The sequence below is a fragment of the Peromyscus californicus genome, unplaced genomic scaffold, assembly GCF_007827085.1.
Source record: "Peromyscus californicus insignis strain IS unplaced genomic scaffold, ASM782708v3 Scaffold_4__1_contigs__length_199733344, whole genome shotgun sequence".
NCBI lineage: Eukaryota > Metazoa > Chordata > Mammalia > Rodentia > Cricetidae > Peromyscus > Peromyscus californicus.
Window position 1 is genome coordinate 54,346,304 of NW_026294562.1, and position 18,460 is coordinate 54,364,763.

General features: G+C 52.9%; 1 protein-coding gene across 5 annotated transcripts; it reads right to left on the bottom strand.

The window, feature by feature from the left end:
- Positions 1-98: 98 nt before the first annotated feature.
- On the bottom strand, positions 99-18,380 carry Rasgrp2 (RAS guanyl releasing protein 2). Of its 5 annotated transcripts, none has more exons than XM_052762646.1 (17): positions 18,250-18,380; positions 15,914-16,041; positions 15,198-15,300; positions 14,480-14,542; positions 13,823-13,954; positions 12,910-13,060; positions 12,554-12,727; positions 12,324-12,440; positions 9,141-9,422; positions 8,173-8,250; positions 7,831-7,953; positions 7,437-7,552; positions 2,579-2,720; positions 2,338-2,374; positions 1,813-1,989; positions 476-538; positions 99-304 (listed from the first exon to the last, which is right to left on the bottom strand). In XM_052762646.1, the coding sequence occupies exons 2-16, from the start codon at positions 15,984-15,986 to the stop codon at positions 480-482; spliced, it is 1,827 nt and encodes a 608-aa protein (XP_052618606.1). In that variant the 5' UTR covers positions 15,987-16,041; positions 18,250-18,380; the 3' UTR covers positions 99-304; positions 476-479. The 5 variants fall into 5 exon arrangements, with proteins under 5 accessions (XP_052618606.1, XP_052618604.1, XP_052618603.1 ...); XM_052762644.1 differs by lacking the exon at positions 18,250-18,380 and adding an exon at positions 17,803-17,916; XM_052762643.1 differs by lacking the exon at positions 18,250-18,380 and adding an exon at positions 17,118-17,643.
- Positions 18,381-18,460: the final 80 nt, after the last annotated feature.

The following is an 18,460-nucleotide window of genomic DNA, read 5'->3' on the forward strand; positions in this document are numbered from 1 at the left end:
CACATGAGGTTGCAACCTGTCCAACCTAGGAATTCTAGACCCCAGCAGTGTAGTCCCTAGAAGCACAGCATCTGAGGATTTTAGGCTAATTGTCCGGATTAATTATTCGGGCCTTTTTATTCCATCTGGAAGATACAAATATTCACAAGAACCTGTACAACCTTAGGGACGCCAGCCCTGGCCCTGACCTCAGTGCATGCCACCCTCAACCCCCACCCTCAGCCCAGTCTCCTGCCCCGGAACTCCAGTCTCCCTGCTGTGCTCCAAGTCTTCCAAAGCAGGAATGAGTCCTTGATAGTCACAGCTGGGAAGAGAAAAAACAGAAGATGTAAGGAAGACAACCCCTTGTCAAAGTATGAGCCCACCTGCCCAGGCTGTTTAGAGAAGTGTCACTTCCTAGGCCCTCCCCCAAGCTAGCTACCCCAGCCCTCTGTGGAGGACTCTGTGGCAGCTTGCAAAGGGGGGGAGGACTCACCATCTTATAAGTGGATGTCAAACACTCCGTCCTCCACTGTCTGCACCTCCTCTTCTCGGATCTCTGTGGAGAGGCATAGGAGAGTTGTCCACAAATCCACCCCGGGTCCCTCTGCCCTCAGCAGCCTTCTCCCATCACAGGAGGCTCTCATCCCATCCCCATCCTGGAAGCAGACCCATCCTCCAAAAATCAATCCTCAGAACGACCAAACGACCCCATTTTCGAGGCTTATTCTACGCTTCTTTCTGCCGCAGCTCTTCCCACAGCCACGTCTCTGTGCAGTTTGCTTAAACGTCGATTTCGTGTGTATTGCACAGTTAGAGTCCAGCACATCTGAAGACTGACTGCAAACAGCTTCTCTTTTCTATTTTTTGAGGACTTACGGCAACCCAAATGATTGTGGTCCAATTGCCTTGGACCTCAGTTTAGCTTATTGTTCAGACTGTTCTCGGGGAAAATACTCATTTGGCAAATGATTTTTCAGCAAACTGATCAAAACCAACAGAGATTCCAAGAGTACTACCCAGAGGTTATTGGGGGAAGGGACTTTTATAATGACAGGCAAAAAAGAGAAATGCAAATAGTTCACGGAACTCCAGTCCCCCTAACAAAACAGAAGTAAAACTGGAATCTTGAAGCTTCTTTAAAATTAGGGTGCATGCCTTTAATCCCAGTACTTGGGAAGCAGAGCTGGCTAGAGCTATATAGTAAAACTCTGCCTCAAAAATAAATTAATTAGGGCTGGAGAGATGGCTCAGACCTGGGTTTAATTCTCAGAACCCACATGGCAGCTCACAACTGTCTCCAATTCCAGGGGATCTGGCTTCCTCACACATACATGCATATAATAAATAAATAAATAAATAAATAAATAAATAGATAGATAGATAGATAGATAGATAGATAGATAGATAGATAAATAAATAAATAAATTCTTTTTAAAATTAATTAATTAAATTAGGGCCTCTCTCTATGCCACCCTCAGAAAGTTGAGAGCTCTTTGGGCACTTTCTGGCACTCTTACCTATCCAACCCCTTTATAGTCCCACCAAAATAAAAGAATCATAACCAGGCGACGGTGGCTCACGTCTTTAATCCCAACACTTGGGAGGCAGAGCCAGGTGGATCTCTGTGAGTTTAAGGCCAGCCTGGTCTACAGAGCAAGATCCAGGACAGCCACCAAAACTACATGGAGAAACCCTGTCTCAAAAAAACATACATACATACATACATACATACATACATACATGAATAAAAGAATCATGAAGTCTGAACCAGCCAGCATCCTGGGTAAGTTTATAAGCCACAATGACACTGATTCCTGGGGATCCTCTTACCTGGGGGCCGGGAGCTACGCCGGCCTGGGCGAGGCAGGGAGAAGCTGAAGGCCCGATGGTGGGTATGTGTGGGTGAGGGAGAGGATGCAGAGCCCTCCAGGCTCACACTCTGGGCCCTGCGGCGACACTCCACAGACAGGCGGTCTTTGCACTGTTTGTGGCAGTTCACACCACAAGCTGAGGGAGGGAAGAAGGGGAGCTCAAGGAGGGCCACGGGTCAGAAAACGCTCCATCCCATCCTTCAGGCCTGTGCTTCTCCCAGGGTTCTTTGCTCCTGAGAAATCACCCCATCAAACTACAAGCCTATTCTATGCCCTCTCCAAAGCATCTTTTCCTAGGCAGCTTGCCTCTCCACAGTCTTTTAAAAGACAAGCCCCTCCTGTCAGTCAGGGTGCCTCTCTAGCTACAATGTACTTCCCTTGCTGGAAATTGTCCCCATCAAAATAAAAATCCCTATGCCAACAGGAACTCTCCCACCCAAACCTTGGTCCAGCAGAGAAGCCATTTGTTCGATTTTTATCTTACCTCTGCATTTGAGGCCCTGCTTGTAGATGCCCAGGATCTGCAATAAAGGAGGGGACCAAGCTGGGGGGTTAAGGTTTTATAGATCTGGAGAACAGGGCCTGGGGTCCGGGAACCAAGGTGTTTTTGCGGGTTGCTTAGCACTCCGGCAGAGGAGAGGCCAGCAGAAGGGCAGGGCGTGGGCCCACAGGCTGGGGCTGGAAGGGTGGATGGATAGCGCTGCAAGTCTGGGCAGGGTGCTCACCAGAGCTTTGCAGTGGCGACAGGCAACCGGGCGTAGGGAGTTGCTCTCCTGGAAGTTGTGTACGAAGCCCATGCGGCCGCCCAGCACCGAGCTGGAGCGCAGGAAGTAGGAGATCATCTCCTCCCGGCTGATGCAGCCATCCCTGGTGGGCGTGGGGACATCTCAGCTCGAGTCCTCCCCTGGGGCCAGGGTGGGCCTCCCCAACCCCACGGGCAGAGAAAAAGGTCCGTGCAAGAAACAAGAGGACCCTTAGCATCTACCACGAACTAGTGTGGGCTTGGCCAAGTCATTTCCCTAGGGTTTCCTCCTCAGGACAATGGTGATCTTGCAGGGGGTGTCAGCTAAAGAAGCCCGGCGTCTCCGGTTCCCGCAGCGTGCTCAGCGCTACACCTCTACACCTGCAGGGGCCTGAGAACTGGTGACTCTGAAGGGCACGCCCGCAGCTGCGCCTGTGATCCGGTGTTTCCACCAGACCCCGGCTTCCCAAGGGCCCCTTTTCATCTAGGAATGTATTTTAGGCTCCAGTGTGTTCGAGGCATAGATCTCAGTTCAGATCCCAGCTCTAGCTGGGCATAGTGGTTCATGCCTATGATGAGAGTTCAAGGCCAGCCAAGTCTACATAGTGAGTTCCAGGATAGCCAGGGCTACACAGAGAAAATCTGTTTCAAACACCCGGTCCCCCCATAAAAACAACCTCAGCTCTACTTCTGGGCCCTGTGACCTCAGGCTGGCTAATCTCCTTGTGCTAGAATTTCCTCATCTCCATACGGGCATAACCCTACTTAGTGTGTCCCATGTATTGAGAGTCAAAGGAGAAAATGCACACACATGTCCATGTGGCTAGGTGGGTCCACAGTCATTTCTCTTTTTTCTATTTTTTACATTTTAATCTGAGATATCCCCATCTCCGCAGCTTTTTGCTTGTTTTTTTGAGACAGGCTCTCATTACATAACCCTAGCTGGCCTAGAATTTACTATGTAGACCAGGCTGGGCCAGAACTTACAGACATCTGCCTGCCTGTCTCCCAAGTGCTAGGATTAAAAAAAAAAAAAAATGAGCCATTCTGGTCTCTTGTAGCTGAAGCTGACCTCAAACTTGTTATTATAGCCCAGTCTGTCCTTGAACTCCTCATCCTCCTGCCTCAGTCTCTCAGAAGCTAGAATTACAGGCATGTGCCACCACATCCCACTCCTTGGTCACTTCTTGGTGGCTGTCACTTCCACTGCTGGTCCTTATTTGAAACTTAATGTTCTATGATATGATGATAAAGAACTTTCATCTCAATGGGGCAACTGGTGATTTATTTAAAAAATAAATAAAATAAAATATAAACTTTAGCTAGGCAGTGGTGGCACAGCCCTTTAATCCCAGTACTCAGGAGGCAGAGACAGGCAGATCTCTGTAAATACAAGGCCAACCTTGTCTACAGAGCAAGTTCCAGGACAGCCAGAGCTACACAGAGAAACTCTGTCTTAAAAAACAATAGATAGATAGATAGATTGATAGATAGATAGATAGATAGATAGATAGACTTTATATGACATATGTAAACTACATGAAAACCACACTCTCCTTGCATGAGACACAGATGAATACATAAAATCATGAAAGTAAGATTTGAGAATTGTTTTGTGACCTTGAGCAGAGGGCCTTTCTACACATCATACAAATCCAAAATGCCATCAAAGAAAAGGTTGACATATCAAACACACAAAGCTTTAAAAAAAATTTTTATATGGAAAAAGACAACATCAGTGACAGGCAATAAGAAAATATTTGCAAACATACTCAACAGCAAGGGGTTAATATCCATTAGTACAGATTCTAAAAATCAACGAGAAGACGCACAAACCCAGCAGGATGACAAAGAATATGAACAATTAACAGAAGAAATATAAGTGGCCAATAAACATATGAATAGACAGTCCCTGTTGGGTTGGAGAAATGCAAATTAACAAAGACACCATTTTCCAACTCAACTGGCAAAACCATTGGGCTTATTATAGCCTCCGCTCCTGGCAAGGAAGCGGGGACACAGGCACACTTGGGCACGGCTGACGGGGTGCAACCTTATCTGAGGTCAGTTGGCAAGCTCTCTCCTAACTTAGAATGTACATTGCTTTGGATCCAGTGAGCCCACTTCTAGGAATCTCTCCTCCAGAAACACTGGCCCAAGGAAGTGGACACCAAGACTTTCCCAGAAGCGGGACAGACAGATCATTACAGAGCAGCTCTGGACCATCTACACTCGTATCAGTTGGAAGAGGCACGGGTGAAGGGGTGGCCGGCCACACAGTGCAGTCCTCTAAAGAATGACGTAGTGTGGACACCACAGCCCAGCAGCAGAGTGCTTGCTGGAACATGAAGCCCCAGTTCAATACCCAGAACCCCAAAATAAAAAATAAATAAATAAATGATGCACCCCTACATGAATCCATGTGGAAAGATGTGTGTGATACTGCAGACATAAAAACATGCCTGGGATGTGGCTCAGGGCTGAAGTGCTTGCCTCGTATGCATAAGGCCCTGGGTTCAATACTCAGCACAGAAAAGAACTAAAATGTGGGCCGGGGTGGCTCACCCCTGGAATCCCAGCACTCTGGAGGCCAAGACTGTATGGCCAGCTGGGCTACATAATACGTTCCCAGCCAGCCTAAGCTAGAGTGAGACCCTGTCTCCAAAAAAAGAAAGTAAATAAATAAGTGAAATAATAACAAAAGTAATCACCAGTGTTTTTTAATGCATAGATGATTTTGCAAGAGATAGAAATCTTCAAGTTCCAGAAATAGAGAGTTTCAGAAGCCAGACATGGTGGTTACATACAATTCCTCTCATCAGAGGAGTCCTGGGGAGGCCAAGGCAGGAGAATCACAAGTTCAACGCCATGCCTTACTATAGAGTCAGTTCAAGACTGGCCTGGTATACATAGCAACCTTGTCTTAAACAACTTAAAAAAAAAAAAAAAGCGTGAGGGGCGGGGATAACGAACTCAAAAGAAGCAGTAAGCTGGGACTGGCCTTCTGAATTCTAAGGGAGCTGGAGATGAGACCCAGGGCCTTGAGCATGCTAAGCCCAGGAGCTGCCACTGACCTACATCCCAGGTAAATAGCCTCCTCTCCCTTTATGAGGCCAATAATGAGGTTTGGTGGCCAATTAGCTGTCTGAGCTTATAAAAGTTTGAGTCTTAGGACTGAGGCTCCATGAAGCTGCAGCCTTCAGGGTTAAGAGCCAGAAAAACAAACAAACAAACAAACAAACCCACCCACCAACCCAGGGAGAAAACATGAAACTGGATGCTTCTGTTGCAATCTGGCCCTCAGGGGGAATAGATAAACACGTGAATCCTGTTTGTCTATGAAATACACTTCAGACCAAAACCCGCATCTATTTTACATGCGTGCCAAAAAGGATGGAAGCAGCCAGGCAGGGTGGCACACACCTGTGATCCCAGCACTAGGAAAAATAAAGAAGGATCGCTCTGAGTTTGAGGCCAGCCTGAGCTAGATAATGAGTTCAAGCTAGCCTGGGCTACATAATGAGGACTGGAACGTTAGTTTACTTTTTTTTTTTCTGTGTAGAACAGGTTGTCCTGGAACTCCCGGAGACCCTCCTGCCTCTGACCCTCCTCCACCAAGGCTGGGATTAAAGGCCCTGCTTTGTTTGTTTGTTTGTTTGTTTGTTTGTTTTTGGTTTTTCGAGACAGGGTTTCTCTGTGTAGCTTTGCGCCTTTTCCTGGAACTCACTTGGTAGCCCAGGCTGGCCTCGAACTCACAGAGATCCGCCTGGCTCTGCCTCCCGAGTGCTGGGATTAAAGGCGTGCGCCACCACCGCCCGGCCTGTTTTTGTTTTTTAACATGCACTTACTTTAAACACTTTGTTCATTGGGAATTGACGACCTGGATTCTGTTCTTACCATAAATTTTTGCAATGTGGGAACAATAATAAACTTTTCTTTTCAGACAGAGCCTCATGTAGCCCAGGCTAGCTTCAAATTTGCTACATAGTTGAAGATGACTTAGAGCTTTGGCCTCTCCTGCTTCCACCTCCCAAATGCTGGGGATTCCAGGAGAGTGTCACCATGCCCCGTTACACAGTAGTAAAGATGAAACCCAGGGCTTAGTGCATGCTCGGCAGACACTCTACTAACTGAGACACACTCCCAGCCCCCAAACCACATATTTTTGAAATACAGGTCACATTTAAAAATAAATCAACCTGGGACGGACCGTAAATTTTGACTGGGTTTTTGTCATCTCAGCAAAAACGGGGCATAAACATGGTTACGGAGGGCACATTTAACCTGCTTCAGAGAACCAGATGTTTTTCCAAATTGTCAGCATATGAATTGTGGATAAGCAAGTGGGTGCTGCTAATTACGGCCTTTCTTACTGTTCATTAAAGCCAGCTACCCAGGGGCTCAACTTCCCCACACTCATGGCAGCTGTGCGCTCCACAAATAAAATAGTGTTCTTTGCAAGGCTCAGGTGGGCCTCCCCCATCTGTCCAAACTAGCCAGGTAACGCTATCCCGCTATGGCTGGCAGCTTCCTCTCACCCCAAGCGCACGGGCAGCTTCCCAGGCAAGGCCTTGCTCTCTGCACACTCAAGAAGTGGAGCCCAGCTGGGCGGTGGTGGCGCACGCCTTTAATCCCAGCACTCGGGAGGCAGAGCCAGGCAGATCTCTGTGAGTTCGAGGCCAGCCTGGTCTCCAAAGCGAGTCCCAGGAAAGGCGCAAAGCTACACAGAGAAACCCCGTCTCGAAAAACCAAAAAAAAAAAAAAAAAAAGAAGTGGAGCCCAAGGGGAAGTGGGGTGATGCCTTCCCTCTACCCCACCCCCCAGGCCCTAGTCCTCCTCACTGGTTCTGGTCCAGGTCCCCAAAGGCGCTGAGATAAGGAAAGTTGCCCCGGATGATCTGGAACTCCTCCTGGGAGATGTGACCATCCCCATCGACGTCGAAGTTCCGGAACACAGACTATAGAGGAACATACAAGGCCAGGAGAAGAGAGGATTAAAAGGACCGTCTGAGCCCAGTCTATATGATGCAGAGTATCAGAGATGTCTCCCCATGTCCCTTTCAGTCCTGCCACACCAGCCCATAATGCAGCTAGCGTGCTGTGCTCTGTGCCTCCTGGGGAATGGTCAGAGCACTGGCCTTCAGATACAGCAGTGGCTCCCAGGGCAAGGCTCTGGAGAAACTAGCTTCATGGACCCCTGCTTCCAGCAGATTCCCTCACCCTCCAGATCTCTCACCTCTACCATCTTCTCGATGTGCTCGGCCACCAAGGCCTGGTCCAGCTTAGGCTTGGCAACTGAGGTCCACTCTTCGAGCACAGGAGGTCGGGGAGGTGGGGTGCAGCTGGTGGGGCTGGTTGGCTGTGGGAACGGTCAGGTCTGAGCCAGGGCCAGAGTGGGAATGAACCTAAGGCTCCAATAAATAGAAAGAGCCTGCCCAAAGCCAACCCCACCCCACCCCCAGGATTCCACTGTCAAGCAAGTAGGTGGGTGTAGTGGATGGGGAACGTTCTTTCTGTCCTTGTAACCCCTCCTCCCGGGATCCTCAAGTGCAAAGTGAGGGGTGAGGGGCCCCCTTACCGATGACTTGGAGCGTGGTTCACGCTGCAGGGAGAGCTGATATAGCTCATCCTCTGTCTGGTACTGATCCAGGGACACCTAGGACACATAGGTCCAGTAATACCCTCAGGTTCCTGCTCCCCTCTTACATGGGAGCTACAAACCCAGGGCCATAGGACTACCAGTCTGCCCAGAGCCTGATGGGAAAGCTAGACGCAGGACAAAGGCCACCTTAGAAAACACCCAACCACTCCCATGCCAGCTGGCCCACAGAGCAAACTTTATTTATTTATTTATTTTGGTTTTTCGAGACAGGGTTTCTCTGTGTAGCTTTGGTGCCTGTCCTGGATCTCGCTCTGTAGACCAGGCTGGCCTCGAACTCACAGAGATCCGCCTACCTCTGCCTCCCAGTGCTGGGGTTAAAGGCGTGCACCACCACCGCCCAGCTGAACAAACTTTAAAAACAACGCACTGGCAAAATATCAGCCAAGACAAGGAGTCCGAACCTTTGCCCAAAGCTGGGCATGGTCCCTGCGATCCAAGTACTCTGCGGGCTCAGGCAAAGAGACCACCAGGAGCTCAGCGCAGAGCTGGCCGAGGCCCCTAATAAGTTTGTGTCAGCCTGGCTCACAGCGTGAGATCCTGTCTCCAACAGCTAAATTAATAAACACTAAAAGAAACTTCACTCAGGAGCCAGGACCGCATTAGAAATCACTCATGTCACCCACCAAATCCACAGCTTAGTCCTATCCACCGCCAGGAGCTCAACTTAGGACCAAGGGACTCAGGCCCAGCCTCAGACCCAGCCCATGGTCCACACAGCCGCCTTGGGATCAGACCACAGGCCTGTGTCTCAGCCCGACCTTGGAACCACCTACGGGTTCAGTGCAAACCTCAGAGACCAGGCTAAACCTCTGCCCCTTGCTCAGAACCCAGCACGCCCACAGCCGTAGCAAACGCATATGTAGACACTGTGCCCAGCCCCTCACCGTGAGCAGACTCAGCAGGTCAGGGTTGGCTTGCACTGGAGGTCGCAGGCTGGTCACCATGGCCAACTCCTCCAGAATGCTAAAAAGCTGCCTCATCTTGGCTCCATTGAGCCTGGTCCGAGCCGGGTCCAGCCAGTCAGGCAGCGCCAGCTGCAGGGCCACCAGATCCTTGAGGTGCACACCCAGGATAGGGAAGCGGAAGCCCACGCAGGCTGCCAGCCTGCGCCGGTAGTTGCTGTAGTTGCCAGTGGCTGTCACTAATTCTGTCAGACCTTCCCAGAGCTGGGGGGAAAAGTCAGAGTGTCACTCACACACACCACTCAGCTGTCCTCCCACCTCAGCCCTACAACTGTGGGAATGGATGGGGAGCAAGGTCAAGGGTGGGCAAAAAAGTCAAATCCTCCCTTATTGGCTTCCAATACTGCTCTCTCACACTCCAGGGGTCATAGGTTATGAGTCCAAGGGAACAACTATGAGCTACCATACATCTACACCAGGGCTGAGCACAGGTTATCAACATCTAAACACAGGCCTATTGACCAAGAAGGATGTTATTACACATGGTGTTTCGTGACGGTAAATAGTGGAAAAACTTATACTGAGCATGGTCACATAGGGCCGGAATCCCAGCAGCGGGGAGGCGGATGCAGGAGAATCACTGTGGGCCTGAATTTATAAATTCAAAACCAGTCCCACCTACATAATGAGTTCCAAGCTAGCCAGGATTACACAACAAAACCTTGTCTCGAAAAGTGGCTGGAGAGATGGCTCAGAGGTTAACCGGACAGGCTGCTCTTCCAGAGGTCCTGAGTTCAATTCCCAGCAACTACATGGTGGCTCACAACCATCCATAATGAAGTCTGGTGCCCCCTTCTGGCAGCATATAGACAGACAGAACACCATATGCATAAATAAATCTTTAAAAGGCTTTGAGTTCGAGGCCACCCTGATCTGCAGAGCTAGTTCCAAGACAGCCAGGGCTAAACAGAGAAACCCTGTCTCCAGGAAAAAAAGTGGTGGTAGGGTCCTTCAAAGAAAAGCTTGAGATGGGGATGCAGTTCGGTTGGTATAGTGCTTGCCTATTGTGCATAAGGCCCTGGGTTTGATCCCCAGCACCACCTAATCAGGTGTGGCGGTGTATGTCTCTGCTGAGAGCATCATCCTTGGTCACACAGCAAGTTCAAGAACAGCCTGGAATATATGAGACCCAATCTCGAAAACAATGTGAAAGTGCACTGGAAAGGCAGAGGCAGGCAGATCTCTGTGGGTTCAAGGCCAGCCTGGTCTACCATAGGGAATTCCAGTATAGCCAGAGCTACACAGTGAGACCCTGAATCAAAGAAAGAAATAAAAAGAGGGAGAGACAGAGAAGAAAAGAGAGAAAGAAGGCTGACAAGATGGTTGAGAGCCAGGTGGATCTCTGTGAGTTCAAGGCCAGCCTGGTCTACAGAGCAAGATCCAGGAAAGGCGCAAAGCTACACAGAGAAACCCTGTCTTGAAAAACCAAATAATAATAATAATAATAATAATAATAATAAAGAAAACTCTCAAATGTTCAATAATACATCAAATACTAAATTAGGACAGATTTACAATAACATGAGACAACAAAAAAGAGCAATTGCCCCACACGACAAGATGGTAAGCCCCGCCCATCCGGGCAGAATGAAAAGATCTGAAACGTAACATCGGGTGTGCTTCTACTCAAAGGAAGTTGGAAATGGGCAACAAAAAGCCCAACATTTTGTTCTGGGATGCACGCACAGTAAAACTAAAGAAAAGGAAAGCCTTCATCATGGAGGTCCTGACCCTGCCCCCTGCTGCTTGGGCAGGGGTCACCTTATCATCTTTTAAGGAGCAGCAATGTTTTCTGGGCTCTGTTGGTTTGGACTTGGTGCTCGGTCAAAGCCCAGGGTCTTCAAGTGCACACCACCCCTGAGCACACTCCAGCCAACAGTCGTCTTTTTTTTTTTTTTTTTTTTTTAAAGATGTATTGCCAGGCAGTGGTGGCTCACACCTTTAGTCCCAGCACTTGGGAGGCAGAGGCAGGTAGATCTCTGAGTTCAAGGATAGCCTGGTCTACAGAGTGAGTTCCAGGATAGCCAAGGCTCTGCAGAGAAATTCTGTCTTAGAAAAACCACAAATAAATAAATAAATAGATAGACAGACAGATAGATACATAAATAGATAGATAAATTATATCCTATGCATGCGGGATATTCTGCCTGCGTATATGTATGTGTACTGTGTGCATGCCTGGTACCTTGAGCCAATTTGTAGGTGCTGGGCACTGAACCTGGGTCCTCTGCAAGAGCAACAAATGCTCTTAACCACTGAGCCATCTATCCGGACCTCAGTGTTCTACTTTTTAAACTATATAGTGACTTTCCCCCTTTTATTATTATTTTTTTCTGAGACAGGGTCTCATGATGTAGCCACTGGGGAAATGGCTCATCAGTAAAGTATCCACCATGCAAGCATGAGGACCCAAGTGTGGGTCCCTGGCACCCACATAAAAGCCAGGCATAGTTGTATACATGTCTGTAATCAGAGCACTCAGTGGGTGGAGAAAGACATTTTGGAGCTCGTTGGCCGGTTAGTGAGTTCTGTGTTCAGCAGAAGACCCTATCTCAAGATAAAATGGGGCTGGAGAAGTGGCTCAGAGCACTTGCTGAGCGTCTAGTTCTGTTTTCAGGATCCGTGTCAGGCAGCTCACATGCCTACAACTCCAGCTCCAAAGGGTCCATCTGGTCTCCATGGGCACACGAACATATGTGGCACACACACCTACCCATCAATAAAATACATTACTAAAAAGACAAAATGAAGTGAGTGACAGAGGAAGATAATGAAGGTGACCTTTGTGCTCCTGCATGCACCTACGCTATATATGTACATATAAACACACATAAAATTTAAAAAAGAAATTAGCTTTGGAGCCTGTCCTGGATCTCGCTCTGTAGAGCAGGCTGGCCTCGAACTCACAGAGCTCCGCCTGCCTCTGCCTCCGGGGTGCTGGGATTAAAGGCATGCGCCACCACCGCCCGGCCAGCTTAGAGCTCTTACTCCGTCCTCCAAGCCTCAGTTTCCTCAACTGTCAGACAAGAACTGTCATGCCCAGGCCCCAGCACTGCACTGGGAAGGCTGCAACTGAGAAGCCTAGGCCCCTCCCAGACCAGGTACCTTGATGGTCTCAGGGCTGACATGGCTGTGGGTCTCCTTGAGGCGTGAGATGGAGCTGTGGCTCAGGCCTCCGACAACAGCCATCAGTGTGTTGAAGTTCTGCAGCTGCAGCAGTTTCTGGGAGGCAAATAGAGAGGGGGAGGCAGCGTGTCACCCCGGCCACCCTTCTGGAGAGAAGGGGAAGGGCTCGATGGCCACAAGGAGGCTGGGCACGCAGGGAAAGCGGGCACCTCTGCCACATGCACGAAGTGTGTGATGACCAGTGCCCGCTGCGTGGCTGTGGGCTTGCTGAGGATCATGAGCTGGACCCACTGTGAGACGCTGTTGAAGAGGGAGATGAAACGCTCCAGGACAGGGTTGTCTACGGTGCAGCCGTGAGTCACAAAGCTGTGATAGTCCTGGAACTGCAGGCAGGTGGACTTGGCCTGAGTGCCCTGCTGGCCTCTCCCATCGCTCACCCTCCCACGGTCATTTAACGGGACCACCCAGCCATCCTCGGGAGCCAGCCTACCCCCGAGTCTTAGCCCTTTCTGGAACGCCCTTCCCAACCCACACTGCACCCCAACCGCAAGCCTTCGGGCCGCACCAGGATCTTGCAAAAGGAGCGGTACTCCAAGTAGGTGAGGTGCTCTGCCAGCTCCGTAGGCTCCAAGTGGTCAAACAGCAGGGACATCTTGCGCTTTTTCTGTTCCACAGGGTTCCGCTGGGTCACCTGCCGCTTCCACTTGTAGGTGGGGCTGGGGGAGCAGGGGTAGTGAGCCCTGTGCTGGAGATGTCCCCTGCCTCCTGCGATCCCCACACACACTCAGACATGCCACTCAAACTGACTTGGGACCTGAACAGCAGGAGCCACCATCCTAAGCACTAACATCCCCAAGTCCCAGCAACTCCTCCACACGCCCCCTTCACCATGCGCTCAACACACCGATGGACAACGTACTCTGTGCCTGCGCTGGGGTACAGAGGTGAACAAGACACGGTTCCTGCCCTCGAGGAGCTCACAATCTACTGGGGGAGACAGACACAGAAACATGCCATCACCAAACAGTGGGGCACATGTTCCCAGTGCTCTGGGCAACCGTCTGCACAGAGCATCTCCGGAAAACAGGAGAGAGCGGGAAGTTCTGCCCCGGAGGAGTAGCACACCCTCACCAGACAGGGACGTCACACTCGTGCTGCGTCTGGTGACAATGGAGGAGACAGGGCAACAAGAGCGAGTACCATGGAGAAGAAGGATGCAGGACACAGACAATGGCGCGTGGACCCAAAGAGTCGCAGGATGAAGTGTGTGGGATGCAGGATAGGCCGTGGGAGACAGGACAGGCTAGCCTGACACCACGAGAGGCCTTAATAGCTGGAGGTGTCTTGAAGGTGACAGGGAGTCATGGAAGGTTTTCAAGCAAGAGAGTGACATGACCCTCACTCATTCAATTGAACAGACATTTATTAAGCACAGAGGGTGTAGGAAGCTTAGTGCCCCCTGAGCTCCCCCCACGCACACGCTCTCGATGTCGATGAGGCTGCTGTGCCTTCGGCTCCCTTCTTGGTCTAGCAGAGCCTTCAGCTCTTTGATCTGCTCAGCCAGCTCTGGGTTCAAGTCAAACTCTGCAGGGAATGCTGAGATCCAGTACCTGGTGGAGGAGCAGGCAGAGTCAAGTCACCTAAGGCAGCCCCCCCTCCCTCCCCATCCCCAAGCGGGCAAGGGAAGCAACTATGAAGATTGTATTCACGTCTTTAATTCCAGCACCCGGGAGGCAGAGCCGGGTGGACCTCTGTGAGTTCGAGGCCAGCCTGGTCTACAGAGTGAGATCCAGGACAGGCACCACAACTACACAGAGAAACCCTGTCTCAAAAAGCAAAAACAAAAGAAAAAAAAAAAAAAAGACTGTATTCACCCCCCAAAGAGTGAGGTAAAATGTCTCAAAGTATGTTCTGTCAGAACACCCACCCACCCCACCCACCCCTATCCTCCGGTGCTTTCTTTCTCCGACCCCCAACCCCAACACACACCAGCAGAAAATAACAAGGCCAGCAGCACACCTGGACAGCATCCACTGGCAAACCCACGTGGTCGATTCCCTGGACGCTGTCCACTCCTGCAGCCCACCTGAAGCTTGAGAAAGGCAGCAAGAGGGGAGGCCAGGACCCAGACTCACCTGACCAGGTGACACGTTTTCACCTGTAGAGAATTGGAGTTGTCCTTCCGGGATTGCTGATAGGTAAGGAGCGTTAAGGACAACAGCATGAAACCCAAGGCTAGAAACAGCAGCAGAGGGTGGGACTCTAAGCAAAGCCTGGGTTCCAGGAGGACTGGGGAGCAGAGGGTGGGACCCGTGTGCCCAGGGGTGAGACTCTAAGCAAAGCCTGGGTTCCAGGAGGACTGGGGAGCAGAGCGTGGGATCTGTGTGCCCAGGGGTGGGACTCTAGCCAAAGCCTGGGTTCCAGGAGGACTGGGGAGCAGAGGGTGGGACCCCTGTACCCAGGGGTGGGATTCTAGCCAAAGCCTGGGTTCCAGGAGGATTGGGGAAGGGGGACGAACACTGCAGGAACAGCCATAGATGGAGGTAGAGGGTTGGACTCCACCATAGGTGGAGAGGAGGACCCGGCCTCGGAGAAGGGCAAGAAGAGGTCCCTGGACAGAGCAGGGACAGATCCAAGACCTTGGTGGGGAGGCGAGGGCAAGGCCTAGGTTACAGAAGAGACCAGGTCCTCAGCTAGGTACAGGACAAAGCCTAGGTCCTAGGAGACAGGATGGTGTCTGAATTGTGGGATATAGGCAAGGCCTGCACTCCAGGATGTAAGGCCCTGAGCAAACCAAGCAGGATGGACTAACGGACCCAACAACAGGGCCTCAGCCATTCCCGCCAAGGATATAAGTGGAGCAGTTTCGCGGCCAGCTGAGAGGAAGGTATGTACCAGGGATGCATCATGAGAAACATGCGCACTAGCTGCGGATCTCGCACCTTTCCGGAGTCATCTGCTCGAAAAGTCAAAGCGAAGGCGGCTGACCCTTGGTCCGGAGGCTTAGATACCAAAGCCTAAGTCTGCAGTCTGGGGTCAGGTCCCTGGGTCTGCACTCCTGACCCCGCCCACCTACTGTTTTTCCCAGCACTCCAAAGCCAGGAGGTCAAAGTTCAGAAAGAAGTCTGGGTGGGCAAGGGGTACCATAGGATCCAGGAGCTGGAGGAGGGGAGCTTGGAGCAAGCCCATAGTCCAGAGGGGAACCAGCTGGGGCGGAAGGAGCCTGGGTTCCCCGGGGTCAAGAATCCAGAGGTCATTTCCTGAGTGCTGGGGGAGGGGGCACCCCTTCACCAGATAAACCAACCCCCATCTGCCGGAAACAGTTCCCAGGCTAGAGATAGACAGTTCCTCCGGATCCCCCAGGGAGACAGATAATGCCCCTCCCAGATCAGAGTTGGGACCTCCCCGGCCCCCCCAATTCCCTGCCGTGTGGATAAGGGGTTATTTGGGCACTTCTCTGCAAAGAAGAGAGACTTTCGTTAAGTGGACTGCAGGACAGGAGCCTGGGTGGGTCCTGGCCAGGGTCTGCTTCAGGCTTGGTGTGCCCCCTTGTGCTGCAGGTAACTCACCAAAGGCTTCGATGCAGCCTCTGAGCAGCTCCTCTACCGTGCAACCCTTGTCCAAGTCCAGAGTGCTCGCCATGGCCGCCAAGCTACGGTCCAAAAGCCTCCCACGGGGCTCGAACCCCACCCTTGTCCTGGGAGAAGCAGAGTGGGAGTCAGCGGAGGCACCGAGGAAGCGCGGGGAGCATAGGAACAGGGCGGAGCAGGCACGCCCCCTGCTGGGCAGGGGCGGAGTTGCCTGCTGCTGCCACTCCCGGGGTTAAACGGTCCTGCCCCGGGATGGTGCAACCCGCTAGTTGGGAAATGGACTAGCCGAGAGGCTTCCGGCCCACCCGCGGAGTCGCGGGAAGGTAGAAGGGCTCTACCAGAATAAGGGACGAGCCAGGAACCCAGGGGTTAGATGGTGCCCCAAGCCTCCTGGCGGGCCCTCCTTTCCTAGCGCTAGCTCCCCACAGGCACCTGCAGCACCCCGCAGCTCGGTTCTGCGCTCCTCCTGCTTTCCCTCCCTTAACAGCCTCCCTTCCCCCGCAGGGTTATTTTGGGAACCCAGTGCCTGAGGGGACCTCGGAGGAATTTCTCCCTGGGATGGGAGGAGGGAGGAGAGAACCCAGGCGTCCTGCCCACATCGCCCCTTCCTGGGCTCCCCGCGAGTGGGAGGCGGGGCCGTAGCATCCCCCAGGGGCCTGCCCTTGTGAGGAGGGGCGGAGTGGAGAAGAACATTCCTGGGGCGGGGGCGGGGGTAGCCCACTGCGGCTGGGAGGTGTCAGTGGGAAGCCAGAGCCTGGGAACCGTGGGCTCCCAAGCCACATGTACGAAGGTCCCAAGGGTGCCGGCTCAGCCCCTCCAGAATTGTCATATATTTCCCTAGCCTGGGCTCCTGACCTCCTACCCACCCTGCTGCATAGTTAAATTGTGCGTGAGAGCACCAAGTAGAGTGCCCAGAAGGGGCCGCTAGCGCCATGGGGGTGGCCGTGGCCTGCATGACACCATTAAGTAACCCTGGCCACCAGCGGGGACTGTAAGCATCCATACAGGGACAAACACCCATTCTCTAGACAAGTTATCTGCCGGAGGCCAATGACCTACATTAAGAGCAAGAAGACCCTTCTCACACACATCAGGGTCACAGACACTCACCTCCCATCCTGTCACACACAATGGCACCCACACCCCGTGCACACCTGCAATGAAAATCTTCGGCCACACATACCCAGGTCCTTTACTCCAGAATCCAAACCTGCACGCAGTTCTCCTCCCGGACCTTCTGGTCACTTGAACCAGCCCAGCCGCTGATCCCTCGGCCACAGTAGCTCTGACATCTGTACACGTGTGCACACACGCAGACAGTGTGCATCTCCACCCATGTGCACTCCCACACACATGCACATACCCCCGTGGTTGCGCACACACCCATTCCGCCGCCCCTCCCCCTTCAATCATGCTCCAGGACACACAGCCTCAGGGCCCGGGGTTCCTCACACTCCGGACCTTGCCAGAGCCTTGCCCCGAGGAAAGGGACTTTGCCCTACCACAAACTCCCCACATGAGGATGTCCTCCCGAGGACTTCTCCTCAGAGCCATTCGCTTCCTAGCCGGGTGACCTTGAGAATCATTTGGCCTCTCTGAACCTCAATTTTCCCATCTGTCAAATGGGGACTTGCATGGAAGGGCCTGGTAGAGACGTGTTCAGGCTAGCACCGGTGTGCCACGGACTCCCCCCTCCCGCGGGTGGCTCTAAGTGCCTTAGCCCTTCTGCAAGCTCGGTCCTACCCAGGACCGGGTCCGCAGATTCCCCACCCACCCGCAGTCCCCGCCGGCCTGCCCCTAGGGGATCCCAAGGGACCGCGCCCTCTGTGTCCCACGCCCCGCCCGCGCGCGCACGCTCGCTCACTCACTCTTGGGACCCGCAGCGCGGAGCCCGCACCCAGCCCGGCCCGCGCCACCTCCGTGCGCTCCCGCCCGCCGGCCTCGCTGCGGCTGCGGCTCCAGCCCGCTCTCGGCGCTACGGCCCAGCGCCCCGCCGCCCCGCCCCCTCCCCGCCCCTGCGCCCCGCGCCGCGCCTCCTCCACCGGGGACTCCCCCTCTCGCCCCGCGCGCTTTGGGCCCTACAGCCGCTTAACCCCTCCCCTGCCGCCCCAGAGCGCGTGGCCGCGGGCGGGGGGCTGCGCCACTGGTGGCGTGGGGACCTGGTGCGGCAGCCCTCCCCCACCGCGACACCCCCAGGCTCTGCGCCCCGCCTGGGTGTCGCACGGAGGAAGCCGGGAGGGGCAGGAAGCGGACTGCGGTGGGGAAGGGGCGCCCCGCCCAGCCCCCCGGCCCGGGTTCCTGTTTTCGAGACAAACCGTTCCCACGGGGTTCACCCTGCCCGGGCCGGGCGTCTTCCTGCGGGCAGCAACGGCCCAGGCCTGGTGGAGGTCGCGGGCGTGGGGCTGCGGGTCCTTGCGATGGCCTGGGGGAGGGGCTAGGACAAAATGCGAGCTGTTTTTGGTCGAGTGGAGCCTCATGGGGTGAGGAATGAATGAACACGCGGCTCCCTGGGGACCCAGGCTCGAA

Bases quoted from the DNA above. Each gene is read 5' to 3' on its own strand.
- Rasgrp2 (XM_052762643.1), bottom strand. From the start codon at position 17,347: ATGATTGAAGGGGGAGGGGCGGCGGAATGGGTGTGTGCGCAACCACGG. The intron at 15,301-15,913 runs GTGAGTTACCTG...CTTTTCGAGCAG, and splicing joins AGGCTGCATCGAAGCCTTTG to ATGACTCCGGAAAGGTGCGA. The intron at 12,728-12,909 runs GTGCGGCCCGAA...ACCTGCCTGCAG, and splicing joins GCTCCTTTTGCAAGATCCTG to TTCCAGGACTATCACAGCTT.